Here is a 27678-nt window from a genome sequence, read left to right on the forward strand (position 1 = left end):
AGATATATTTATATGTACAAGATTTAGACTAACGCTTGACCCACGTAGGGGACTTTCTAGCCTTGACCTTACCCGGCTTCTTTCTCTCAACAATTCTAGGATCCACAGATCTCAAGTTAGCAGACTTCAATCTTCTCTTCCATATAGGGTTTAATTGGCCTAAAAGCTTGATCAAACCCAACCTAAGAGCATCAGCCTTACTACTAATACCACCTCCATTGATCACCGCAAATACGTTGAATTGAGCCAACTTGTCAATGGCCAACAACGGAAAGGTAATCTTGTCTCTGTCCTCATCTCTGGTGAAATAGTTGGTATAATTAACTCCATTCACCATGATCAAGCCATTTCCGTTAGCTAATTTTATATTGGCAACAGACGTCTTCTTCTTGCCTTTGGCCTTTGCTATACCATTTTCATCGAAGGTTTTGATGGTTCTAGTTTTCGATGTAGATTGACCGGTTTGACTTACAAACTCGTTCAAAGTCTCGACAACTTCTTTGGGCATTAACTGGGGGTCAATACTTCTTAACCTGTTCAACAACCCGATCAAGTCTCTGTGATGAGCCACCTTGACTCTTTCGTTACGGGCGTAATTATCTCTGTACTCAAGGAATGATAAAAACTTACTTTCCAGGAGCTCTTGACTAGTTAATTCTTTCGTAGGCAAATGTAAATGACGTTGTACTAGGGACTGTAATCTGCTCATGGTTGAGTCATGAATGGGGTTTCCCCCATAATAGGTGTTCAATTCGGGGACTATTCTGAGTCTTTCGAACTCGTAGTCCTTGATTCTGTCTTTGCCCAACAGCGAAGGGATCACGTTGATAAGTCTCTCATTCCTTATGCTTCTGGGGATCGATGGGGCTGCCTCGTTCAAAACCTTGGTGGAGGAGCTGAAGAGCCGTACGGTTCTCCCAAGCAAACCCAAATAACTTTTTGGTAAAGACATGCTTGTGGTTAAGGTGCTCACTGTACGAACTGAAAAATTTTAGAGGATTGGTGCAATGAAAATTTCGCGCACCCACGAACATTTCACTTTGTGAGATCAGAACCCATTAGAATATAGATATAATTTATTAGCTAATGTACAGAATTTGGTTTAATTATATAATACAGATTAAATTAGTTATTATCATTACTAGAATCAGCCAAGATGGTACTGAGTTTCGGCATCTTGGAATACTCCCCTCTATTGGATTCATCGAGCTGGGATGAGCTTGAAGGCGAGTTAAGCAAGGTGTTAATATTATTCCTTTTGGGTTGAGCATCGATCAACTCAGGTGCTATGGGAATGTCAGTGGTCGGCGTTTTTTGTGAGGACTCGTTCGTGACTGGGCTATCGGAATTCAACAAACTCATAATCGACGGCTTGTGGACATCTGGATGTGCTTCGTGTGTGATTAAAGCACCAATAGAAGGCTTATTAAAAGGTTGCATCTGGATTTGAGGTGGGGTTTGGTAAACTTGCGAGGCCAGTGGTAACATTTGAGGTTGAGGAGGTATCTGGGTGCGAGGAGCAATTAATTGATGGGGCTGAATTGGAAACGCAAGTTCTTGTTTAACCGTCACGTTAACAGTTTCATCAGTTTCTGGTTTGGAGAGAACGGCTGCGAATTTCTCTTCAAGTTTTTTATCTGCTTCTTGGGCAACCTCAAGCAATCTGTACTTTTCGGCATTTCTTTGAAAATAATTTCTCACCATTGTTGCAGTCTTGGTAGAAAGCTTGTCTGCTATTGTAGTCCACTTAGTTCCATGCTCTTTTAATAACACCGGAAACTCACTGGCCTCTGTGATACTCCAATAACTAGAAATGGTTTTTCTATTTTTATCTTTACCATCACCATTAACCTGGCTATCATCAGTCTCCTCCTCCTTAGGAGTATCCTTAGGGGTTAAAGGAGTCTCATTATCGTCCTTCTTTTTCCTTGGTTTCTTCTTGACTTCAATTACCTGAGACTGAGTTGGAGAGTTTAGCTGGGGTTCGGTATGTTGCTTTTTGGTTGCTTGTTCTTCAAAGGTAGGAGCTGCAGCTCTCTTTCTTCTCCCAGTTTCTGTGAACAATTCTTCTCCAAAAGCATCTGTGTTGTGTCCAACCGGTTGAGGTATAGGTAAAGCTGGATCCAAAACATCAGGTTTGAGGTCTTTGTCTGCTGGAACAAATTCATCCTTACCAACTTCTTCAAAGGTATCATGCGGCTCTGGAGTAGCTTCAATAGGCGTCTGGTTCACTGAAGTGTTTCTTGATTTTGGCTTCTTCTTGATAACATTTTTCTTGCTAGTTTTCTTCTTGTACTGCATTACCAAATTCTTATAGTTCACACCTTTCTTTGTCAAGTAGTAGTGAATCACACATTCGCCGGTCGTTCTAAGACCACCCATATACTTGGAAATATAACCAAACTTCTTTGGGTACTTAACGAAACCATCACAGAATAGGACATGTTCTTCAGGGGAGAAGTTGTCAAAGAATTCTGTACGAACTCTAGTAGCCCACTCGGCTTTATCCTTGACAAGGTTGTTAGAATCCATGAAGTTCAACAATATTCCTTCGTTAGGGTCAAGTAATAAATCTGGAACATATGCCGATACCCTTAAAGCTTTTAGCATAGGATCCTCGTCATCTTGCTTGGTTAAATTTTTCAAAACCTCTTCGAACTCAGCTTCTGTTGTGACCAAGTCACCATGTCTTCTAGAAGAGCGTCGGTTTCCAAAACCACCAGTAACAGTAGGGTCTTCTAAGTTGGAGGAACCATTAGAAGGGGTTGAAGGAGCAACAGAACCAGTATTATCCTGATATTTTATTCTTATATCGGCTCCCTCGATTTCCTTCTTCATTTCATCATTAGGAGGATGTAAAACCCGCAATTGTTGTTCCATGAAAGTTCCTTCGTGTTCCCATTTTTCATTCCAGCTTTTATACTCCTTCCACAAGTTTTGGGTATAAATTTTAACTTGCAGATTATGGGTTTTCAAGTAATTAAGTAACTGAGGCTTCTGGTATTGGTAAAGTTTGAGATTTCTTCTATAAGAAGGAAGCTCTTTGATTTCGTCGATAACAGCCAGGTATTTCTGGGGCTCTTTTTTCTCTTCAAACTCTGTCTTCAAATCATCGAGCATTGCATCTAGCTTATTAGAAGGAAACTTACAAACCTCTTGTTGTCCATTTTTGGCTGTAGTAACTCCATCTTCTTCATCTTCATCCAACGTCGTCTCCGGTAGAGGGGTCTGTTCTTTGATCTTCAAATCCTTTCCAGGCTCAAGGTTCTTTTGTGGAGCATCGACCTCCATAGAGTAGTTTTCATTCCCTTCGTAGTTATCGGAGTCGTCGTCCATGGGTTTTGGAGAATCTCCTTCAAAGGTCTCATTGACTCTCGAATTATCCCCATTTGTTCCTATTAGACTATCTTCGTTATTATCATCCTTGTCTTCGTCCCCGTCTTCTTCATCTTCCTCATCTTCTTCATTTACGTCATGACTTTGGTCACGAATTTGGCGATCCTCAGGATCACGTTCTTCTTCTCTAGGGTTGACAGAGGGGTCTTTGTAGTGATCTTCGTACTTGGAATTCTCTCTTCTATAATCATCCTCGGGATATGTGTTGGAGTACTCATACCCCTTCTTGTAGCCATAATAACTGCTGGAATCATAATAACTTTGATTTGAGTACGATTGGTTAGGTGGATACTTTTTCTTAGTCGAATAATGATCAACCTGGGACTTGTTAAAATAGGAGTTGGAGGGATAGTAAGTGTCCGCACGCTTGACATTCAACACAGAGTTGTTCCTGGACCTATCTCGTTTTGGTATAGAGTTCGATAAAGAGCCTCTATTGCCTGTATTTGGCCTTGAAGAATAGGAGTTGGCAATACCTGTGGTTTCACCTGGTATCCCCACACTTGAGTCCTGATTTGTACTGTCACGCTTGAAAGTGTTGTAGCTCCCATAACTTGGATAATAGCTGTTATATTTGGGGTTATTGTAAGATGAATATGAAGAGTAACTTGGTCCATTGGCCGCGTTACTGGTCATATATCGTCTATTGTGGATATTAGTACTGCCATTGGCGTTTGGCCCAGCGCCAGCACTAGATGCACCCAGGTGGCTGTTATCTATAGGGGGAGAAGATGATGATGACAACGACGCAGAGCCAGGCCCAGAGGTGTGTGACGTTGTAGGACCTAGGCCTCTTCTATAAAAGCCTTTCCTCTTGAGTTTACTGGAGTTGAAATCATCACCGCTGGGATATCGGTTTATAGGCGGGCCTCTTGAACCAGAGGAGGACATTCTATAATGATTATTGGTAGATATTAAAGATCAATACTGAAGAAATGTTTATGGAAGGGGAGAATGGTTTGATTATGATGATGGGTTTGGTGGATGGTAGGGGTGGAAATGGGGCAAATTGAAAGGGAAAATGCTTAGTACAGCCAAGTACAACGACACTATGGGATGGACAACTGTGGACTATGTGGATTAGTCTTAAAACAGTTGTAACCAATATATATACTGGAAAAAAAAAAAGTTATTTGTAAAGAGCGGTTTTCAAGTGTTTTAAACATTTCTCACTTACAAAAGCTCAAGTGACACAAAACTGAGAGTGGGTTTTCACCAGCGTATTTTTTAAATGTGACGTATAGTTGCCTTTCAAGAGGGAAACAGACTTCTAAGTGGAAGATAAAGAAGTGCTATTATCGGTGAATGGAATAGTACCAAATGAAGTAGCTTTATCGGCTGTAGTGGTATCTTTTTGGCAATTTTGGTGGGCTAGCCGGTGACTGTAGCAAATGTTCAAATACCACGCAACTGCAACAATGGTAAATCATAAGTCATACGTTAGTCGTCCATAAGGACACTCGGCGTATGTACACATTGGTGGCACTTCGCAGCAGTTTTTATGTATAGTGTGTGTTCTTAGTTCAAGTAGTAATTTGTCGATCAGGCATTCTCTGGAAACTGGTCGTGCCCGTCAAATACACCTGGAGAAAGCGACGTGCGCCCACCATCAGAACCCGGTCTGATGAGGAATATACCAGTATATGTATCCAAGGGGAAGTGATGCAAGTTCCAATATACTGTCCACCACTGCTATAGATCCATCAAACCAAATACCAGGTTTTCCATAACCCCACCGGCTCGGAATCACAGTTGGCACCTACCCCACTTGGCACCCCCATATTTCGGTTAAGGCACGGCAAACTACCGCCAGATTCTCGGAAATGTTTGCAACGATAGCTGTTTGCTATTATTTAACCACCTAATTTCCCAGCAGTTTTAAAAAATCTTTCTTCTCATATATGTTTGATTTAGAGTTCACCATCGACTATAAATCGCAAGCCTACCTTGATATATTCGTGCACTACTCCTTATACGCCGCTGCTGTACTTTCATTTTTGATTGGATACGTGTGTCAGAACTTAGTCGTTTCGTTATACGTATTTGCCGGTTTCATTATCTGTATCTGTGTTATTGCTTTACCAAGTTATCCCTCCTACAACAAAAACAGAGTCAACTTCCTAGATGTCTCATACTTACAGTGATTCCAAGGAATTGTACTTGGGGTTCGATTTGTCCACTCAGCAGTTGAAAATTATTGTCACCAATGAAAGCTTACAAGTGGTGAAGTTGTACAGTGTTGAATTAGATCATTTCAAAGACGTGTACCATGTGCACAAGGGAGTGGTTTCTGACGAGACGACGGGTGAGATCGTGTCTCCCGTGGCGATGTGGTTGGATGCCATTGACTACGTATTTGCTGAAATGAAGGCAGATAGCTTTCCTTTTGAATTGGTCAAAGGTATCAGCGGGTCTGCTCAGCAGCATGGATCGGTGTACTGGTCCCAAAGAGCATCGGAATTATTGGCCAGTTTGAAGCCTTCTACTTTGTTATCTGAGCAACTTGTTGATGCGTTCTCGTACCCAATGTCTCCTAATTGGCAGGACCATTCCACCGGCCATGAGCTCGAATTGTTCGAACAGGTGGCCGGAGGGGCGGATGAGTTGGCCAAGATCACTGGTTCAAGAGCCCATTACCGGTTTACAGGTTTACAAATTAGAAAGATCGCTACTAGAAAGGATCCTAAAATTTACGCCAGTACTTCCCGAATCTCGTTGGTTTCAAGTTTTGTCACCAGCGTGTTGTTGGGAAAGATTGTTAATATCGAAGAGGCAGATGGCTGTGGAATGAACTTGTACAATCTCAATACCAATGACTATAACGATGAGCTTTTGAGTTTAGCTGCAGGTGTCCACCCCAAAGTTGACAAGTGTTCTGAAGAAGTAACCCAGGCTGGAATAGCTGAATTGCGCAGAAAATTGGGCCCGATAAACCCTATAACCTACAAAGCCGATGGTGTGATTTCTTCGTATTTCACGGAAAAGTATGGCTTCAACTCAAATTGTAAGATCTACTCCTTCACTGGTGACAACTTAGCCACCATTATCTCATTGCCTTTGAATCCGAATGATATTTTAGTGTCCTTGGGCACATCAACCACGGTTTTGTTGATCACCAAGAACTATAATCCTTCTTCGCAGTACCATTTATTCAAGCACCCTACTATTCCAGAGCACTACATGGGTATGATTTGTTATTGTAATGGGTCTTTAGCAAGGGAAAGAATCAGAGACGCAATCAACGATAAGTACGGAGTACCGGATAAGAAATCATGGGATAAGTTTAATGAGCTTTTAGATGGGTCCAAGTCGTTCAATAACAAATTGGGTGTTTACTTCCCATTGGGAGAAATTGTCCCTAATGCGTCTGCTCAGTTCAAGCGATGCTTGTTGAACAACAACGACCAAATCATTGATGCAAGTGAATCGAACTGGACTGTTGATGATGATGCCAGTTCTATTGTTGAATCCCAAACCTTAAGTTGCAGGTTGAGAACTGGGCCTATGTTGGCCAACTCGGGAGATAGTGAAAGTTCCACCCCAACTCCCTTGGAGAACCACCTACACGACATCTACAAAAGGACTTACGAAAAGTTTGGTGACTTGTACACCGATGGAAAGAAGCAGAATTATAACTCACTTACAGCCCGTCCCAATAATATCTTTTATGTTGGAGGTGCGTCTAATAACACTTCGATTATTAGGAAAATGGGAAGTATTCTTGGTGCTAACAACAAGAACTATAAGGTCGAAATTCCCAACGCTTGTGCATTAGGAGGAGCGTTTAAGGCTAGCTGGAGTTTGTTCTGTGAAAATAAGAGTGAATTAGTAGACTTTAATGAGTATTTGAACGGCAAGTTTAACTTCAACGAATTGGAGCCATTTGACGTGGAAAACTCCTGGGAAGATTATTTTACCGGAGCGGCTATGTTGGCAAAAATGGAAGATGGTTTGAAACATGTATAGTTCTATAGAAACATACACACTAGCAAAAGAATTTCGCAGCTCACTCCAGAAATTTTTCAGTCTCAATGATGTTAAGGTTCATTCGGTCAAAGTCCATTTCATCTATCAGCAAGCAGTTGGTGACCGGTGAAGTCCCAATAACCAAGGCCCTTCTAGAAAACTCTCTAGAGAACCAAGATTTCCATGAGTTGAAGAGCATTTTGAAGGCAAACTCAAAACTATTGACTACTCCAGTCAAAAACGAGTTGTGTAATTTGATACCCAATGATTTTTCCATCTATTATTTGTTGAAGGATCATGTATTCACAAATGAGCAACTAGCTAATCTCATAAAACATAACCCAGAAAGAGTCGACACATCGTGGGAATTGTTCCACCGTCATGGTAATGGTCACAATGACCTGGTGAGCCAGGAGCTCATTACAAAACTTATTCGGGAGCCATCAACCGGAGACTGGGCCAAGGTGCTTTATCTCTATCACCAGTTATCCAATCCAGGCTCTGTTCGAGAGGTAGTTTTCAACAAGTTGACAGAAGCCAGTCCCCAGCTTTTACCATACTTTGACTTCCCAGCATCATTTCTCACTGAGAAAATCAAGAACCTCGATGGTATCCTATTCTTCATAGTTTTCAGTCAACTCTTAGGAACCAACGTAGAGTTGGAATACTATCCAAAAGCCATCGATAATTTCATAGAACTTGAAGAAAATCCAGAATTCGTTCAAAGTTATAAAAGGTTGGCCAAAACAGACATCTCTTTCCAGGATCACAGTTTGAAAGATATAGTGGATTACATCGAGACTAATAAGTTAGACACCGACCAGAGACCAGAGTCTTTATTGATAAGGCTCAAGCTCATGGAACTATATGGAATGGAGTTCAAGGACTTTGAGACACTTTTGAAGAAGTTTCACCATTACCAAGCGCACGCTGATTTCGGGGTCGAATTCATTCAAAACATTATCAGCCAAGCCTACTGCTTGAAAGCGTTTGAAGAGAAGAACAAGGATATTTTTCCTATTGTTGATGCTTTACTTTTGGAGAATATTCCTATCAAGCTTCTCCAGTCGATGATTTTGAGTTCCTCGGTGTTGGGTACAGAAAGACCACTTGAAATCTATAATAAGTATATTCAAGAGGTAAGTGCAAAGCCAAATGAGTATACGGGACGTTCGCCATTTGGACTACTCAATGAGCTGATCATTTTGGCCTTTTTATACAACAACGACAGAGACTTTGCGCACATAATCTTTGATAAGGTGAGTATGTCAGGCAAGCTTCTGGAGTCGGAAGTGGCCATAATCAAGAAAGTATTCAAAGTTTATGGCGATGCATTCGAGGAAGAAGACAGGTGGGAAAGTGCTCAGCCTAAGTTACATCTGTATATAGCCGGAGTGATCAGGGATTTGTAAGGTTGAAAAACAATTTTTTGGTCCTCTGGACAAACATAATATTAATAGTGCAATTGCTAATTTTTGCAGCTATGACTAAATGCGACTGATTCTTCGAAGGGACCATTCAATCATATAAATTCCAACTCGTCCCGCGAAGTGTGAAAAACTGGTATCCTATTCACTTTTTATATCACAATGACTGTGCAAATCCACTTAAGAGCTGAAACCAAACCTTTGGAAGCCAGAGCCGCCTTAACTCCTTCCACCACCAAGGCCTTGATCGATGCCGGCTTCAAGGTCTACGTCGAAGAAAGTGATCAATCTACCTTTGACTCTGCTGAGTACTCAGCCGTGGGAGCTGAAATCGTTCCAAAGGCCTCTTGGAAAACCGCCCCAAAAGACAGAATAATCTTGGGCTTAAAAGAGTTGCCAGAAGACGAAACCTTCCCCTTGGTGCACGAACACATTCAATTTGCTCACTGCTACAAGAACCAAGGTGGTTGGGAAGATGTATTGGGAAGATTCCCAGCTGGTAATGGTACCTTGTACGACTTGGAATTTTTGGAAAACGATCAAGGAAGAAGGGTCGCTGCCTTTGGTTTCTACGCGGGTTTTGCCGGTGCTGCTGTTGGTGTTTTGGACTGGGCTTTGAAACAATTAAACCCAACTGAAGAGTTATCCAACCTCTCTCCATACCCTAACGAGGACGAGTTGGTGACTGTGGTCAAGAAACAATTGGACGCTGCTGTTGCCAAAACTGGTTCATACCCACAGTGTTTGGTGATTGGAGCTTTGGGTAGATGTGGATCAGGTGCCATTTCCTTGTTCCAAAAGGCTGGTATTCCTGACTCCAAGATCTTGAAATGGGATATGGCTGAAACTGCCAAAGGAGGCCCATTTAAGGAAATCATTGAATCAGACATCTTTGTTAACTGTATTTATTTGTCTACACCTATTCCAGCATTTGTGACTCCAACCACCTTGAATGATGAAAATAGAAAGTTGAGAACAATTGTCGATGTGTCTGCTGATACCACCAACCCACACAACCCAATACCTGTGTATACGATTGCAACCACCTTCAAAGAACCAACTGTGGATGTTCCAACTTCAAAAGGACCAAAGTTGTCTGTGTGCTCCATTGATCACTTACCATCCTTGTTACCTAGAGAAGCGTCTGAAAGTTTCACCAAGGACTTGTTGCCCTCCTTGTTAGACTTGCCAAACAGAGACAAGGCTCCAGTTTGGGTGAGAGCTAAAACTTTGTTCGACAAGCATGTTGCTACATTGAAGGAGAAAAAGTAATAATTCTATAGACTTTGATTAGTAATGTAATTGAGTGCTTGATTAACTACTGGTACACTATTCTCTAGTAATAGACACTTTGGACTTGCTACTTTTACTTCTTTTCTTTTTAGATGCTTTGTTGAATACCTTTCTCATTTCTTCTCCATCAGTTTCATATTCACTCTCACTGTAGTCGTTGATTTCGTTTGGATCGTAACGTCTTTTCATAGATTCGGCCTTTTCGATGGCCTCTGGGCATACAGCAACACAATTGAGTCTTTCACCGGTATCGTACACGGCTATTTGGTCTCTTACAGACTCAGAGAGGTCCCAAACAACAATTTTACCGTCAGAAGATACGGACACTAAAAATGGAACGGTTCCAACCTTGTAGAGAGAGAAGTCCTTAATACGGTTGGTGTGACCTCTCAAGGAGAAAACAGGTCTGGGTTCTTCTTCAGTTTCAACCAAGATTTTCAGGTCGTAAAATTCAAGTACTCCATTGCTGTGTCCAGTGACAAGCCATTCAGCACCTTCAAACGTCACAACGTCCATGCACATTAACGTGGTCTTAAAACCAAACTGTTTGTGGATCTTGGCATCTTTAGCCTCATACACAAATATCTTGTTCATCAATCCGACAATAAAATGGTTACCAGACTTGGTCCATCTTACAAACTGACATTCTTGACCAAGACTGTCTCGACCTTTGACCTTCAAAATTGCTGCTTTCTTGCATGTCATTAAATTCCACAACCGAATTGTATTGTCTTTGGATACAGAAATGGCCACTCTTCCAGTAGGATGAATATCCAAGTCATTGATTCTGTCTTGATGTCCTTTCAAAGTACCAAAAATCTCCCAATCTTTGGTACGCCATATTATGATTTTCCCGTCTTCAGACCCTGAAAGTAACCACTTTCCAGACTTTTCAGAAGACTCTTGAATCTCAGAGGCACTATGCTCATCAGAGAATCTCAAGGTGGTGACAGTTCCTTGGTGACTGAGCAAAGTACCCAATTCTTTTCTCTTCTGCAAATCGTATATTCTGATGTGTTCGTCATTAGACCCGGTCACCAAGTATCTCTTAGCAACATCGATGCTCTTGATCGACAAGGAGTGTGCTTCAAAATGGAAAACTGGTTGAAATACTGGTTGTGCTTCAGTTAGCATCAACGATAAACACAAAAGATTATGTTCATACGAGCCCACTAAAATTCTGAACTGGGTAGTGTAGTTCTTGGTGGTGGTGGTAGTGATATCAGATGCCTGGGACTCCTGCTTGGTGGCCCCTTGGGTGGCTGGTGTGGTTTTTCCCATGTTTGGTGCTTTGCAACTTTCTCTGCTTCGCGATGAGATGGTTGAAATCTGATTTTGAAAGTGCGAAACACTAAACATTGTTTACGCACCCACATTCGATCTCTGGCAGATTTCACCATTGTGCTTGTGCTTACTTGAATATACCAGTAACCGCTCCATTGAAATAGAGACTTTCTTTTCGCCCCTGCTGTGTATTGTCTCCAAAGATGCCCCAGCCACAGAAGACCCCGTCTCAACACAACTCTACGTTATACATATCACCACTCGTGAACAACCGCCAAAATGAAGTGTTTGTGACTCCCCCCAACCCGGCAGCCAAGATCTTTGGCAGTCCGGGGTCTGAGAACACGACTCTGTTCTTTAATGTCGACAGGAACGTCACTAATAACGGGAATCAACTGAAAGACCTGCAACCACTCTCTCAGGCAGAGAAGTTAAGACTTTGGAGACACGACGCGTTGATGCAACACCAGTACAAAACCGCTGAATTCATTGGCGACAAGGTGTTAGCATTGACCAGCGACCCTAATGATGCTTTTTGGTTGGCACAGGTGTATTTCAGTAGTGGCAATTATCTAAGGGCTAAGTCACTTTTAATGTCCAAGCCTGAATTCGAGAAGTCAGTTAGTTGTCGATATTTGGCAGCCTTTTGCTTGATAAAATTGGAGCTCTGGGATGACGCGTTGGACTTGATTGGAGAGTCCAATCCTTTCCGCAGAGATGAGCAGTACCAGATACGAAACTCGGATGGAGGAATCAAGTTGGAATCATCGATGTGCTATCTTAGAGGCTTGATATTCGCCAACCAAAACAACTTCGATAAAGCCAAGGAAGCATATAAAGAGGCAGTTTTTGTGGATGTCAAGTGCTTTGAAGCATTTAATGAGTTGATCACGAACAATTTGATGACCCCCAGTGAGGAATGGGAGTTCATCACTCAGTTAAACTACAGCGATGCCGACAACAATGACGAGTTGGTTAAGCTTCTATACTCGTCTCGGTTGAGTAAATATTTTAACGTACATAAGTTCGACGAAGCTGAAACAATTTTGAAGCAAGACTATGATTTGGGAGACAACACGGATATCTTGTTGGCCAGAGCAGACTACTTGTATGTTCAGTGTAACTTTGATGAGTGTCTTAGTGTGTGTGAAAGAGTTCTTAGTAAGGACCAATACAATTTCAGTATTCTCCCCAACTACCTCAGCTGCCTTCATGAACTTGGAGGTAAAAATAAACTCTTCCTCAAGGCCCACCAATTGGCCGAAAGTCATCCTACCGATGCTATGACCTGGTTGGCCATCGGAGTATACTACTTGTCTATCAATAAAATCATTGAAGCAAGAAGGTTTTTCAGTAAAGCTACCCTTTTAAATCCTAATTTTGGCCAAGCGTGGATTGGCTTTGCTCACACGTTTGCTGCTGAAGGAGAACATGAGCAAGCCATTAGTGCATATGCATTTGCAGCCAGATTATTCCCAGGCACCCATTTACCCAACCTATTTCTTGGAATGCAGCACCTTCTAATGGATAACTTGAACTTGGCAGAAGAATACTTGTCTACGTCGTATCAAATTTGCAACACTGACCCGCTCCTATTGAACGAGTTGGGAGTGATTCACTTCCACAAAAATGATTTGGTCAGAGCTGAAGCCTTCTTCAAAGAAGCATTGACAGCCTCCAAGAATTTAAATTCTGATTCCCAAACCTGGATCTGCCTTCATGCCAATCTCGGCCATGTTTACCGTAAGGCCAATGAATTACACAGGGCCCTTGAGTGCTACAACCAGGTATTACGAATCAGTGACAAAAACGACACAAACCTACTTGCATCCATCGGGTTGGTATACCTCAAACTCGGAAACCACCTCAAGTCTATCTCCTTCCTCCACGATGCGTTGGCTATCTCACCTTCGGACCCAGTTGCTACTGATCTCTTGAAGAGAGCCCTATCATCCAATCAGCACTACAGTAAGCCCTTCTTTGACTCTGCCTCGAATAAGATTCGCACCATGAGGGCCAACTCCATCTCCACCACCAGTCCTTCTATGGAACCACAGAAAAATGACGACTTGGAAGACGTAGGAGATATTGCCCGTAGCTTGAAGATGGGAGAGGTATCTAGTGATGAGGATGAAGAAGTAATGGATATTGAAAGTGACTAAAATCCGTATTGTTCATGTGAATGTTCGTCTATGACGACCCTATTATGTTCTTCACATCTGTCTTATCTGAATGTCGCACCCTTTATATTTCAATAGAGTTGGCAATACGACGGTTCTTGGTTAACTATGGTAAATCATTTTTCCACTCCAGCTACGCTATGTACTGCTAATACCATGATCTTTCAGTCAATTATGAACTTCATTAGGCGTCAAGGCATAGTTATTGTTTGGGGTATTCAAATCAATTTTTGAATAAGTTACATGCGACATTGAGTCCAGAAGGGTGCGACATTCAGATTCGACAGGTGTGTGATTCATCGAGAAAACACTGTCCTAAAATAATAAACAAACATACCCGGCTAAGGTTTCCACAGAAGTACCTCCCACCCTTCAAAAAGTCGAGTTACAATTCTGGCTAACCGGGTTTCATTAGTTACTTTTTGAACTTCATCATCCTTCGAACCGTGTCCGATCACTGAACGGTTTTAACCGAGTTTTTAATCTTTAATCGTATCCCTTGATAGTTGGAATCCATCGTTTTATCGGCTAACACATTCCAATTCTTAGACGACCGCCAACCCTCATAGCCTTCATTTTGTTGCATTTGTTATGAATACTCATTCTCCGCTAACCAGTGTAAATAATGACTTTCGGATACTAAGCGTTAACTTCAACCAGGACCAAGGTTGCTTTGCATACAGTCACGAACAAGGGTTCCTTGTGTATAACACAAACCCTATCGACCTTCGGGTCAAACGAACCTTCTTCCCCACTCAAACCCATCCGGGAACTGGCATTGGCCATGTCACCATGCTTCACAGAACCAATTATTTGGCATTAGTAGGGGGAGGTAAAAACCCCAGACTACCTAACAATAAATTGATTATATGGGACGATTTAAAGCGGAAAAGCAGTCTTCTGCTTGAGTTTATGAGTCCCATTTTGAATGTGTTGTTGTCGAGAATACGGATTGTTGTGGTGTTGAAAAACCAAGTACTTGTATACGGCTTCTCCTCAACCCCTAAAAAATTTGCATCCTATGAAACCATTTCCAATGATTATGGGCTTGCTGACTTATCGGTGAACTTGTCAAGTAGCTCCACGTCAATGTCATCATCCTCCACCAACTTGTCGTCGTCGGTATCATCAATTGGGTCTACTAGTTCAAAATCACCTTCTTCCACCCGGTACCAAACTCTAGCATTTCCAGGTAGACAGGTGGGACAATTGCAGATTGTGGACGTGTCCCCCAGCGGCCAGGAGAAAAACCTCATCAGCATCATTAAAGCACATAAATCAAGCATCAGGTGTTTAGCATTGAGTCGGTCGGGTTCCATGGTGGCATCGGCTTCAGAGCTAGGGACTATCATCCGGATTCATTCCACCCAAAATACTGCACAATTATACGAATTTCGAAGAGGTTTGGACAGAGCCGTCATCAGCTCCATGAAGTTTTCGCCTGATGACACCAAGTTGGCGGTCTTGTCCGATAAGAACACACTCCATGTGTTTAATCTTTTACAAAACACTGTCGTTTCTGATTCTCAGAGTGAGCATTCAAGTCAGAACTCTGTCACTACTGACCATAACTCACCAGTAAACAGAAAACACATCTTCAACAAGTTGCCGGTGCCTTTGCCCTTCAACAAATACTTCAAGTCGGTGTGGTCGTTCTGTTCGGTCAACACCAGTAAGTATCACCAGGAATACGATTCTGAATATGCCAATGATGAAGGATCTATTGGGTGGTCAGGAAATGATAGCATTGTAATAATTTGGAAATTGAAACGGACATGGGAAAAGTATATCATTGCCGAAAATACCGGGGCCAAGGCCACCGACCATCAGTGGGAATTGGTTAGAGCCAGCTGGAAAGAGCTTGATAATCCAAATGACTAGGTTTGTATTTACATGGTTAAGAATACATAATTACATATTGCTCCTAATAGAGTATCTCACAAAGGATCGGTTCGTGCAGCTGTATTACTTTACGCTTATCTTGAATACGGCCCTGCCATTTGGTACCGTTGTAAGATCTGACGAATCGCCTAGCATTTTCGTGATTGGCAAACTTGATGAGCGTACGGTTGACCAGCGAGAACCCGTCTCTGACCACTTCTATAAAGCAATTGTCAAGCGGTATATCTGAAGGAAACTCATAGTTCCAAAGAAGTCTAGGAAGTGCGTGTTTTGAAAGTCCAATTGGTAAGTTCCTAACAAGGACCATATTCAAGCGGCTGTTGAAATCAATAAGCTGCGAAATATTAGCAAAGTTGTTAGATGGGTTCTGCAAAATCAGCGTTATTAGTTGCATTTTCTCTGGTGATTTGGCAAACACTTCTTCGACCGCCGCTTTGGGTTCAGGAATGCCAGAATTTGAGGTGCTGGCTTTGCCAAAGAGTGGAGATGTTATATGGGACAAGAGCCGTTTAGAAGGCTCTACAAATTTTAAGTTCATGGGAAGTCCATTTAGGGTCTTATTGCGGGTCTCCATCCAGTAGGCAGCTGCAAGGTCATGGCTGGGGAACACCAATACGTACTGATTGTAAAACGATAAGGTGATGGGGTTTCTGGCCTTAACTGCCCAGAAATCAATGCCTTTAGCATCTGGAGGGAGTTGGTATTGAGCATCTCTTTGGACCGGGTAGGCATTGTAAAAGTCTGTATTCACAAGCAAAGAGTTCGGATTGTTCCAGATGAGGATGTTGGACTTGATTTTGGTGATTTGAAGGTCGGGTAAGTCTAGTGGTGCTTGTTCCAACTGTTTGAGTTTCCATTGATTGGCCACAAGGTCGTCAAGAGAGGAGCCTGACAGGGGCGGATTTCGATAAAGAAAGTTTGTCACATGTGGAACCTTGAGCTTGGCTTGCTGCAACGTCTTGTGGTAAAGATTGTTGATGAGCTTCTCTGCTGCTACTTGATTGAACTTAGAAGACATGAAGAGGAAAATTCGCGAGTGCCATTCGGAAGTAGGTGTTGAACATTTGATGGAGAGAGTATGAAAATGAAGAGAGAAAATAAAGACATGTGGAAGGTAAATATCCAGGATGCAAGGTATTTGAAGGAATTTTACCTGGTAATGTGGTTCAAAGTCAGCAGAGTATATTCTACAAGGTGCTTTATTGAATAGACCTTCAAATCACCAGAAAAGCTTACATATATGATAACGTGACAGCTGAAACAGCATCCTCAACCCGGTAAGTAGGCGCACGGGTAGTAACCAAGGATGATGAAGCTCTAGAAAACTGGAATCATCATCCAGGCTGCTCATAACAAACATTAATCCAACTCTTTTATAACAAAAGTTCATCCATATATAAATACACCCTCTACAACATCCAATTGCACACCCATATTGCTTCTGCAGTACTCAACCATGTCCAATTTCTATTTTTCATGACAATGGCATCCCCTTCTGTGGCCGTCCATCATCACAAATTCTCACCCCAACCCGCGAAATCACAAATTCATCCTCTCCTCTCACCGCACCAACACATGTCCGACACTATTTGGTCCAACAGCAACAAAGGTCTGATACTGCTGGGTGGGGCCACCACGTCCCACCAGTATCAGTCCGTTCTCGATAAAATCGAACCAGAGGTCGCCAAGATGCTTTCCTACAATGATCCAATGGGTACGGTGGGGAGTGACTTGGTCTCTAACCATTTATCGTTAAATGATGGATCCGACATCGATGCCAGTTCTGGTAACATCTTTGGCTTGCGTACTGGCGCTCTTTCCGCCATCACTGCACCTGTGGGCGGTGGATATGGGCAGACGTCGCCTTCTCCCAATGCCCAGCGGTTGGGTTTAGGTACGGCGTCCATCTCCGGCGGCATAGCCAACCGCCACCCTCCTCAAGACTCGTTTCTTCAGAAGTTCTCGGGGGTTGCAGATGCTACCAAGGACCTCGAGTTCACCAATGGCTTCTCCCGTCTCGAGTTTGAACGGCCCCATTCTCGTCGAACTAGCTTTAACCACACGCAGCAGCCTTTAGATATAAACTATTCGAGTCCAACAGGATCGATAAATGAAAGCTTGAATCTTCCTGCCAAGTCTCGGCACCAGTCAATCTCAGATAAAATCGATCACTACAACAACACCTCACCTATCCAGGCTGGTGCCAGCTTGACCCAGGAGTTGAAGGATGAGAGAATTGCTCCTCCTCCAGGCAATAACATTTGGAACCCAGCGGCCGCTACTCCATTTAATCCAGGTGGTGCTCCCGACATGTATCAGTTCCAACAGTACAATCGTATCCAGAATCCCATATCTCCACCTCCTGGCTTTATGATGGCATCCCCTCCCATTGCGTTCATGGACCCTCGAATGTACAATATGGTGTACCAAATGGATCTGAATACCAGCAACAGCTTCAATAGCACCAACGATAGCGACGAAGGTGCTGATACGTCCAAGGCCAACAATCATGACCAACTGACGGCTTCCAAGGGTAGAAAGGACTATGACCATACTCCAGGTATTGGAATGCCACGTCATATGCCTGCTGGGGGATTTATGTTCACCCCGTTCACTCCTTATTCGGTGTACCAGGCGTCTCCTCCGGGGTTCCAGCCATCTCCTCCGGGGTTCCAGCCATCTCCTCCGCTTATGCCTGCTCACCCTGAAGTTGCTGAAGAATCCACGAGCCAAAAGCCTGAGCCGGCTGCGAGAAATCCAACCCCACCAGCAAACGGAAATAGGAAAAGAAATGCCAAGGTTTCTAATAGCAAGCAGTCGCCTCATATTTATCGGTCTCCCTTACTTGAAGAAGTACGTTCCAACGCAAAGGGTAAAGAGTACTTTTTGAAAGACATTTATGGGCATGCAGTGGAATTTACTAAGGATCAACACGGTTCGAGGTTTATACAACAAAAGTTGCCTCATTCTTCGGAAGAAGAAAAGGAAGTGATCTTCAACGAAATTAGAGTGATCTCCTACGAGTTAATGACAGATGTGTTTGGAAACTACGTGATTCAAAAGTATTTCGAACATGGTTCAATGACTCAAAAGAAAATCTTATTGGAGAGCATGTTAGGACATATCTACGAGTTGTCTTTGCAAATGTATGGATGCAGAGTTGTTCAAAGGGCTCTCGAGGCCCTTGAATTGGATGGTCAAATCAAGATCATCACTGAGTTGAAGAACCATATATTGATTTGTGCGAAGGACCAAAATGGTAATCATGTCATCCAAAAGTCGATTGAAAGAATTCCTTTCGAAAACGTCAGGTTTATTCTTGAAGCCTTGGAAAGTCAGGTTTATCACTTGTCTACTCACCCTTATGGGTGTAGAGTGATTCAACGATTGCTAGAACATTCGGATGTGGCAGATCAAGACAAGATCTTGGCTGAATTGAATCGGTTTATCTTTTATTTGATCCAAGACCAATACGGTAATTATGTGATGCAACACATCTTGGAAAGAGGTAACATGGTAGACAGAGAAGCTATCTTAAAGGTCGTGCTTGGATCGGTGGTGAATTTTTCCAAACACAAGTTCGCCTCTAATGTGATTGAAAAGTGTATCAAGTTTGGTACGTTTGAGCAAAGGAAAAAGATTCTTCATGAGGTCTTGTTGGGCAACGAAGACCTTTCTATTGAAGATGTGGAAGATGACTCGCCATTGGCACTCATGATGAAGGACCAGTATGCCAATTATGTCATTCAAAAACTTGTGGAAGGATTTAGTAGTAAGAGTCAGGAAAAGAGGCTTTTGGTGTTGAAGTTACGCCAGTACTTGAAGCAAATTTCCTCTAAAAACAATTATGGAAAGCATCTTGCCTCTGTTGAAAAGATGATAATTGTTGCTGAGACCGCCTTAGTTGAAGCTGAAAATGTATGAGCATGCTTCTTCAATGTGGTATTGTTAGAAGGTGCTCTTGTAAATATTGTTGGAACAAACCTCGTGTATAGTGAAATTGTTTATACTTTAAATTTATCTTGTTTTATAGTTAGTTGAAATACTATCAATGTATAAAATTATAATCCATTACTTTTCATTATCATATAAGTTGATCTAAACATTACAAATTCAATCTGTTCCGGTCATAGACAAAGGGGTTTGAACTCCAGCTCCAATCCAGAACTGAACTCTTCCCACTTTCTCCCGGTACTGCTGTGTTTTAAATAAGACTTTTTCAAAGTAGCAACGTCCACTCCGTAGTCTTTTCCCTTATTTGAGGTCACAAAATACTCTGCTGTCAACAAATGTTTAACAAACTCCAACTCTGAAAGACCTTGGAGTTGTGCACTATTGAGTCTCTGAACATTAGAATCTTTTGCTGCCTTTATTTCTAGTGTCAATGTACTGTCGAACTGGCTCTCGTTGATGTCATCATCGTCCGAAGAAACCGAAGACGAAGGATCAGAAGAATTGTTGATTATACTTCTGGCCTGTTCGAGGCTCAAGAAAGAAGAATAACTTGAATTCAGGATCTTTCTTCTGGGATTCAGCAAGTTAACATTCTCGTTCAAGTGGCTCAAATTGGCCCCAATGGACCCGCCTGGGTGCTTTATAGAGAATAACTTCTTTCTGGCTGACTCGCTTTGTTCGATAAGCTCGGATAATGCAAGAATCACAGAGTCTGCCAATGCTAACGCCACGGTCGCCGAAACGGTTGGAGCTGGAACTCCGTGAATAGTTTCTTCTCTCAAATGTGGAGCCAATTCTGTGTACAATAAAGACTTGGTCTTTGGGTGAGTAGCCAATTTTGAATCTTTATTACATGTCAACAAAACGATAGGGATTGCTTCGGGGATATGGGTAAGAAGATCAAGAAGCTCGGGGGTATTTCCGCTTGCTGTAAGCATGATTATGGTGTCCCTGTTATTCAAAATACCCAAGTCGCCATGAAGAGCCTCGGTCGGGTGTAACGTGACCGATTGGATAGATAGAGAATTCAACGTAGCACATAACTTGGAGGCGATTTTGAAGCTTTTGCCCACTCCACACATCACCACTTTACCTCCCTTCATGTTGACGGCGAAAAGCACATCTAGAGACTTCATGAGTTGGATTTGTGAAAATTCATCCGTTTTATATTGATGGCTTAAATTAGCCAATGCTTCCTGTTCAGCGTCAAGGCTCTTTTTCACACTGGTTAAACCCTTAGAAAGGAGGGCCTGATAGTCCATACTTAAACTCTGCTCCCCAGCCATGTCGGCAAACAAATATGAATATTTGAAATCGATGAGATTATTACAAATTCAAAATGATGATGGTGAGCAAAATTAATGTTCTTGACAATTAGATAACGTTTTAACGGCTGAATATTGTTTTAGGCTTCAAATACAAATAAAGTTACCTAAGTAATTTGGGTATTTTATTTCAGCACTAACTACCTACATTAGTGTATTTTAAAGTGTCTGTGGTCTTTAAATCAGTGTTATTTAGTAGGATTTGCTATGAACTGTGGTGTGAGACATTCAGCCATAGTTTTCTTGCAGCCTATAACTTGGTGAGCGCACGCCTTGCTTTTGCCCGCTAAGCAAACGAGTTGAACTCCACCACTGAGTACAACTCATTATCACTGTCTTTAACATACTCGTACCGATGCAGGGATTCAATGGTGCTAGAGACCGTACCGAACTGTAGCTGTTCCAAGAACGATTGAGTTGCGTCGTTCACCCCCAATTTGCTATCTTCCTGGTTCAACTGCTCTTGCTTTAAAGCTTCGTGGCTTTGAATAGTTCTTTCTTTCAATACCTTGATCAGCTTTACCCTGTGAGTCCAATTCGATACAAACTGTCCATGATAGTTTGCATGCCATACACTGGCAAACTGGTTGGCTGTGATAGCAAGATTCCGGACTACAGCTGGGAGAACATCTTCGGAAAAGATCTTGAAGTGGCAGGTTGCAAATACTCCAGGAACACCACTTCTACGAAGAAGTTTGATCTTGAAGAGTCGCGTGGTCTCCTCAATAGGCTCTTTGTTGTAGGTGTGGAACGATTTTGTATGTGGGGAGATGACGATGTTGATGAAGTTGAACTGGGACTTGATGAGATTGAAGTTGAATGGATGACCACTCTCATCAAAATAGATATTGACATAGTTGTTACCGATGTGCCTCTTTTTATGCTCAAAGTATATGTCTTCATCAGGATTAGGCATGAGGGAGGTTGTATGGTAGACGACTTGCACGGTTTTATCACTCCACGAAATGGCAAAATCTCCGTCGGTTCCATTCTCAGTGTCCAATCCTCCGACGTAAATATCCTTACAGTTTTTCAACTTGATCAAATCACCCATGGCATCAACAAATTTTTGGTAGCTTTTAGATCCTCCTCTATTGGCCAATACTTCCTTCTCCTTGATTTGGCCACGGCCAATGTATACGAGTCCAATCTTATGGAACTCGACAATTGGAATCCGGTCAAGTGTGGTAATGGCACGGGTGGTCACCGCATCGTCCATTAAGGGGATAGGACGATACTTATGATCTCCATCAATATGATTAAATGTTTGGAGAAGGAGGAAGTTGGGGCTCAAGGTCTGACTTTTGGAAAGCTTTGATTTGCTTGAAAGCATTCTTTCATCCAAAGCCATTTGCAAGATTGTGGCACCCGTAGGTCTCCGAAACACGACGGTTGACTTCCCAGTATCTGAGTTGGTGCCTATGGTGACAATAACTGACCCGGTTATCCAACTTTTAATGGCAACAGTCCCTTCCTCACTTTTTAATTGGTCAAGTGCTGCCTTCGGATTCACCATTTTCAAAGGAAGGTTAGAATATGTGAACCGAGTGATCAAGTCGACATATGCAATGACTTGATCATCAAGTTCCTTGTTGTTGGAGTTGATTGCAACAAGGTTTTTCAAGATAAAGGACGATAGCTTTCCTCTCACACTGATTTCCAACTTAAGGAACCACGTAGATATAACGTTATACGATAACGTCAACACATACTGCAAAAGCACAGAAGCGTGCTCTTGAAATCTTTGTGTCGAGGGAGTGTTGTCAATTTCTGCATCTAATCCATGCTGAGGAACTAGTCCCTTATCTTCTGTGCTGCCTGTATTCTTGATAGCATCAGTTGCGTATTGGACAAACTTGAAGGATATACCAAAGATTCGCTTCACGTCATCGATATCCAAACTCGCTGTGAGACTGGGAATATTGATCAAAGACATCAAGAATTCTAAGATATGGGAACTGACAAAAACGCTAGTCACTTTTGTTTGAAGCTTTGCAAGAATAGTCGATAAGTATTTTTTGATAGACAAAGGTATCTCATAACAGCAAGCTGTCAAAATATGAATAGATGGAATGGCTGTTTTCTCCCACGAGTCAATTCCAAATACCAAAGCTCTTATGATATCGTCCTCGTCGTGCTTACTGAAAAGTCGGTGGTATCCAATTAATGACGAAAATACCCTAACATAAGCCACCTGTAAATGGGATTTGGTAAAGCCTTCAGGAAACTTAATATTACTGGGCAAATTAAGTAACAACTGATCACAGACCACCTTTTTTAAACTGAGAATCTGTTCTCGGCTATTGGCGAACAACTTCATGTTCGATAGCTGAGGGCAGAAGTGAGCCCACACAAAACTGTACACCTCCCATTCAATGAAATGGGTCATTATATCCAACACAATGGAAAACCATACTTCTATATCAATTGTATACTCACCAAGATCCATTTGCAACTTTTCACTGTTGGGGTTGAATAATTTAAGATTTTGAATTGGTCGGTCAAAATATCTTTCATCAATGTAATCAATTTTCTCTGGGAATTTCCATTTGTAGTCCGGACTATCTTTGAATTCCAGAGCAAAAGTACTTCTTCCAAATGCGGTAGCTAATCCTTCCATGTCGGTTGTGTTTGCAAAATACAAATAATTTTCATTGGAAGCTCTTATTCTGATTAACCCTTTAAGAACCACAAGCAACAATTCTGAGTCTTCTATCGACAAAGCATGTTTAGCCATTAAGATACATGTACGGAAAGTTTCCAGCGCCTTCTCTGCATCTTCAGTGGATTCTATGATCAAAAGCTTTATAAATCCTTTTGTTATTGCCAATTTGAAAGGTTTTGAAATTTTTCCTGGGATGGCAGTATCCATACTGTTGGAGGAATGGGTTTTCAAAGCTGAAGATTCAATTGAAACCAAGCTTCTAAGTCTTCCGTTGTACCTCACGTCAAAATAAGGGACGATTTCATCGACAATTTGACTCAACGTTTGGAATGGTGCTTTCATGACAGCTTTGACAAATATCTCATTGATCAAGTAGTCAAGCACCTTCTCGTCCTTTTCATTCAAAGACCTTTTCAAAATATCCACCACTATTTCAAAGTTGAATTCAGACTTTGAAATGGCATACGAAATATCAAACGAACCTTTAATACACTTAAGGACCTCCACCTTTATATCTGAGGAATCCTCAGCTGATACAAGGTCACTACCAGGATGAGAGCCATTGGTAAAATAAAAGTAATTTAAAAGCTTGAAGGTATTCTCTTGTGCAAAAGGATTTAACACTGTCAACCATTTCTCTTCAGAGTAATACTTGAGGACATATTTGATGGTTTCATTAGGCAAATACTGATGGTTTCTAGTAAATAAGTTGACTAGTCTTTCTTTTGGGGTGTAAAGTTCATGAGCTTCGTGGGCATGTTGCAAAGACATACATATGGATTTCCAGTAGCTGACGTCAATTTCGCTCAAGATTTTTATGTTGGTGAGCAACTCATAGATAGAGGTTTTTGATGAATACCACAATTGGAACAGGTAAACGTGCTCCATAGCATTGACATTTGCTTCGCTTAATGTGCTGTAGGAATTCTTTGAAAAGAGCCTATCCAAAGACCTTAATATGGTTGTGTTTAAAGCTGGGACGTTTAAGGACGACATCTCTACCAAAGCTGGAAGGAAATGTACCAATAAGGAATCACTACTCTTCAGGACTGAAGGCAGAACTGCAAGCCTTTCAATTATCTGGATAGCCCCAACACAGGAGCTTAAGGCCGAGTTTGACGGTTTATGCTCAATAGTGCTAATGGTTGTGTTTGATTTTACGGCACTTAATGCATTTTCCGATTCAGTGGTCTTAAAAGTCGATAAAGCTTCGTTGGTGAGGATTTCGATAAGACAGTTTCTCAACAAATAGAAGGAGCTATGGGAAGCGAGAATGGTGATAGCATCCCACACCATTCGCGTCAGCTTCTCATTTGACCCGAATACCGAGCACATATAAGCTATTACCTCGAACAATTGAGCCTGAGGAATTGTGGTGAATATCACGGTGGTGGAAAGAAGCTCAATGCAATGGACCAAAATATTATTATTAGTGGTTCGGGAAGCAATATGTATAGCTTTCTTCAGTATATTTATCGTGAAGCTGTCGTCAAATGCATATGGGTTGAACTTGATACAATTCTTTATAAATGCAAGCAACTTGATTATATTTTGGTAATTAACATCCTCTTCTAGCTCCTTCTCGGTGCTCTTTTCCGTATAGTTCTTAGCCAATCTTCCGAGTGCTGCCAACGCTGTGACCAAAAATTGGGGAAGTGATGAGAATCCTTCATAAATGTATAGCTCTTGGATGTCCCTACCATCTTGTGTCAAGTTTCTCAAAGCATTTAAAAATAAGTCGAATTCCTGATCCGTTTTAAACTCTGAAAGCTGGCAGAAAGCGACTATGTCACGGAAGTACATTAGCTTGGTGCTGGTGCTCGTCAAATCATCATTTTTAATACACTCTATGAGAAGCTTTAGTGTGACTCTTCGAATATAGGACTGGATTTTTGGTTCACACATATCTCTTGCCAAATACCATATTTCAGGAATAGAAGAGATGGTAAACTTCTTCAATGACTCGGTCATTCTGGCCGCTGTGGATGCTCGCTGGGGCAAAGGTCCAGTTTGTAACTGAGAAAAGAGTTTCTTCTGCTCGCTTCCTCCACCAACCACAGTGGCATTTATCTGGACAGGAACAGTCTTGCTGCTGGTTGTCTTCAAAGAGTTCGTCCAAGACTTGAACACATTGCCAAATCCTGAACTTCGATTGAACGACGGGTGATGTGTTGACATATTATAGCTTAATAGCTATTCGATTTAAGCGCAGGGTGTAGTATTTTGTGATTTACTATTTTCGCAATTTTCATCTGAAAGAAACTAACATTAAAATCTAAGATGGACTTTAGAAGTCCTGCCAACCAAGATTATGCTCTCAAAAAAATGCATGAATTCAAAGTTAACAGAGTAAATGATAGATTCTATACAAGAGAGGCTTGGACTGCAACACGGCTCTCTCTTGGGCCAATTCTGCTTTAAGAGCTTCCAAATCATTCTCTCCACGTCCGGTATCAATATCCATATCTTTGGCCCTAATGAAAAGCGTCCAATTTCCTGACCAAACTTTGTGGCCCATGTAGAACACCACAAGAACCACAAAGCCTAGGTAATTAGAAAAGAAGGTCTTTGCGTTGGGACTTTGGCCGAGGGGGAATAATGAAACCCAGAACTCAGCTATAAGCACCAATGTGAAAAGAACAACCCCGTAGAGCGACCCTATTACACCTGGTTGGGAAGAGAATGCAAGCTCATCGGTTGTTCTGTTCTGATAGCGCAATGCTCTTCTGAACCGAAGATGTGCAAGGCATATCGACATCCACGTGAAGATTGAACTCAATCCACTGATAGACATCAACCATGTAAAGATTTCGGATTGTTTGTTACTTGCAGCAATAAAACTAAGGAGGCCAAAGACGTTGGTGATGATGATGGCCACCAAAGGACGACCTGAATTGTCAATATAGCCACATATTTTGGGTGCAAATCCTTGTTCTGCCAATGCGGTTAAAGTTCTTGATGTTGCATAGACACTGGAAGAACCCACAGATATGACCGATACCAAAATAACTGCATTCATGAATGAAGGAAGAACATTGATGCCACCGTTAACAACAGCAATAACGAAAGGAGATGCAGTAACGTCAACAGAAGAAGTTCCTCCCAAAAGTCTTGGATCGTTACTTGGAACCAAGAAACAGATGAGAGTTAAAGAAACCATGTAAAAAAAGAGGATTCTCCAGAATACCTGTTTGGTAGCTTTAGGTAAACTTACACGAGGGTTTTGAGACTCTGCTGCAGTTAATCCCACCAATTCGGTTCCAGCGTAAGCAAATGCCAGGGTGACGAATACTGAGCTGACACCTTTGAAGCCATGGGCAAAAAGACCAGGGTCTCTCCAGTACTTGCCGCCAACGGCCTGACCGTTCGGAGCACCACCTGCCGCAATCACAATACACACAATAATGAACATTGTCACTGTGACCACTTTTATGGACAGGAAGATAAACTCAGCTTCTCCATACGCTCTGACACCAAAGAAATTAATTGAGATAACCACAACATAAAAGATGAGCACCCACACGTCGGGGTTAATAGTGGTATTCCAGTATTGTATTGTCATTGATCCAGCTACCAATTCTAACGGTAAAAGCACCAAATACTGGAGAAAGTAGTTCCATGCCACTGCGAATCCAACCGATGGGTCGATGAATCTGCTGGCATAAACGTTGAAAGACCCTGAAATTGGGAACGTTACCGTCAATTCTCCCAAGGCATGAATTGTGCAGAACACAGACAACCCCGTCAACGACCAACATATCAAAACTGCCAACGGACCTCCAGTTTCTAATGCGCTTCCACTGGCCACTAAAAGACCAGATCCGATCGCCGACCCAATTGCAATCATTTGTAAATGTCTTGGTTTCAATTCTCGTTTCAAAGGAGAGTTAGCTGTCTTCAAGTTGGCCTTTTCAAGGTCGGTGAGTTCCTCGTATCCTTCGCAGGCTGGTGCTGATTGTTCTTCGTATCTCTTAAAAGAGTCTTTAAACCGCTCCCATTTGGTGGGGTTTCTTTGGTAAGGGCTAGAAGAAGTTCGGGACTCATCAAATGTAAGGGTTGATAGCTCATCCTTCTTGCTACTGGTAATGTCCATTTTCTACCGGGAAATCCTTTAGTGTGACAAAATAAACCTGTTAATGGTGTGCTTGAAAATTTTTAAGGTTTGCAACCACTCATCTCGGAATAACGACTGCGAAAAAAAAGTGCCAAGTTGCAAAATACATAAATCATTATTAAAGTTTCTAATTATCATGAACCATAAACAAGGTAAAAGCAAGCATTTAAAA

The 27678-nt window shown here is 42.0% G+C and overlaps 12 protein-coding genes across 12 annotated transcripts; 6 read left to right on the top strand and 6 right to left on the bottom strand. All coding sequences in view use genetic code 12, as the record gives it.

The window, feature by feature from the left end:
- Positions 1–28: 28 nt before the first annotated feature.
- Positions 29–952, bottom strand: MRPS9 (mitochondrial 37S ribosomal protein uS9m; the record flags this gene model as incomplete). Its single annotated transcript, XM_006685468.1, has 1 exon — positions 29–952. The coding sequence occupies one exon, from the start codon at positions 950–952 to the stop codon at positions 29–31; it is 924 nt and encodes a 307-aa protein (XP_006685531.1).
- Positions 953–1125: 173 nt separating this feature from the next.
- Positions 1126–4032, bottom strand: SNT1 (DNA-binding protein snt1; the record flags this gene model as incomplete). Its single annotated transcript, XM_066158424.1, has 1 exon — positions 1126–4032. One exon carries the CDS (start codon positions 4030–4032, stop codon positions 1126–1128), a length of 2907 nt encoding a protein of 968 aa, XP_066014521.1.
- Positions 4033–5520: 1488 nt separating this feature from the next.
- On the top strand, positions 5521–7362 carry PSN45_005068 (xylulokinase; the record flags this gene model as incomplete). The annotated part of the gene is made up of 1 exon (XM_006685852.2): positions 5521–7362. One exon carries the CDS (start codon positions 5521–5523, stop codon positions 7360–7362), a length of 1842 nt encoding a protein of 613 aa, XP_006685915.1.
- A 68-nt stretch (positions 7363–7430) lies between these two features.
- PSN45_005069 (uncharacterized protein) lies at positions 7431–8774 on the top strand (the record flags this gene model as incomplete). Its single annotated transcript, XM_006685855.1, has 1 exon — positions 7431–8774. One exon carries the CDS (start codon positions 7431–7433, stop codon positions 8772–8774), a length of 1344 nt encoding a protein of 447 aa, XP_006685918.1.
- Positions 8775–8951: 177 nt separating this feature from the next.
- Positions 8952–10061, top strand: LYS1_2 (Saccharopine dehydrogenase; the record flags this gene model as incomplete). Its single annotated transcript, XM_006685857.1, has 1 exon — positions 8952–10061. The coding sequence occupies one exon, from the start codon at positions 8952–8954 to the stop codon at positions 10059–10061; it is 1110 nt and encodes a 369-aa protein (XP_006685920.1).
- A 57-nt stretch (positions 10062–10118) lies between these two features.
- MAK11 lies at positions 10119–11363 on the bottom strand (the record flags this gene model as incomplete). Its single annotated transcript, XM_006685469.2, has 1 exon — positions 10119–11363. The coding sequence occupies one exon, from the start codon at positions 11361–11363 to the stop codon at positions 10119–10121; it is 1245 nt and encodes a 414-aa protein (XP_006685532.2).
- A 206-nt stretch (positions 11364–11569) lies between these two features.
- cut9 (anaphase-promoting complex subunit Cut9) lies at positions 11570–13528 on the top strand (the record flags this gene model as incomplete). Its single annotated transcript, XM_006685470.2, has 1 exon — positions 11570–13528. The coding sequence occupies one exon, from the start codon at positions 11570–11572 to the stop codon at positions 13526–13528; it is 1959 nt and encodes a 652-aa protein (XP_006685533.1).
- A 609-nt stretch (positions 13529–14137) lies between these two features.
- HSV2 (Phosphatidylinositol 3,5-bisphosphate-binding protein) lies at positions 14138–15427 on the top strand (the record flags this gene model as incomplete). Its single annotated transcript, XM_066158425.1, has 1 exon — positions 14138–15427. The coding sequence occupies one exon, from the start codon at positions 14138–14140 to the stop codon at positions 15425–15427; it is 1290 nt and encodes a 429-aa protein (XP_066014522.1).
- Positions 15428–15470: 43 nt separating this feature from the next.
- Positions 15471–16466, bottom strand: PSN45_005074 (uncharacterized protein; the record flags this gene model as incomplete). The annotated part of the gene is made up of 1 exon (XM_006685859.1): positions 15471–16466. One exon carries the CDS (start codon positions 16464–16466, stop codon positions 15471–15473), a length of 996 nt encoding a protein of 331 aa, XP_006685922.1.
- A 557-nt stretch (positions 16467–17023) lies between these two features.
- PUF3 (mRNA binding protein puf3) lies at positions 17024–19372 on the top strand (the record flags this gene model as incomplete). The annotated part of the gene is made up of 1 exon (XM_006685472.2): positions 17024–19372. One exon carries the CDS (start codon positions 17024–17026, stop codon positions 19370–19372), a length of 2349 nt encoding a protein of 782 aa, XP_006685535.1.
- A 203-nt stretch (positions 19373–19575) lies between these two features.
- PSN45_005076 (uncharacterized protein) lies at positions 19576–20664 on the bottom strand (the record flags this gene model as incomplete). Its single annotated transcript, XM_006685473.2, has 1 exon — positions 19576–20664. One exon carries the CDS (start codon positions 20662–20664, stop codon positions 19576–19578), a length of 1089 nt encoding a protein of 362 aa, XP_006685536.2.
- A 349-nt stretch (positions 20665–21013) lies between these two features.
- Positions 21014–27485, bottom strand: TSC2 (Tuberous sclerosis 2-like protein; the record flags this gene model as incomplete). Its single annotated transcript, XM_006685475.2, has 3 exons — positions 21014–25492; positions 25679–25688; positions 25762–27485. The coding sequence occupies 3 exons, from the start codon at positions 27483–27485 to the stop codon at positions 21014–21016; spliced, it is 6213 nt and encodes a 2070-aa protein (XP_006685538.2).
- Between the last annotated feature and the right edge of the window lie 193 nt (positions 27486–27678).

Source organism: Yamadazyma tenuis, chromosome 7, assembly GCF_029203305.1.
Source record: "Yamadazyma tenuis chromosome 7, complete sequence".
Lineage (NCBI taxonomy): Eukaryota > Fungi > Ascomycota > Pichiomycetes > Serinales > Debaryomycetaceae > Yamadazyma > Yamadazyma tenuis.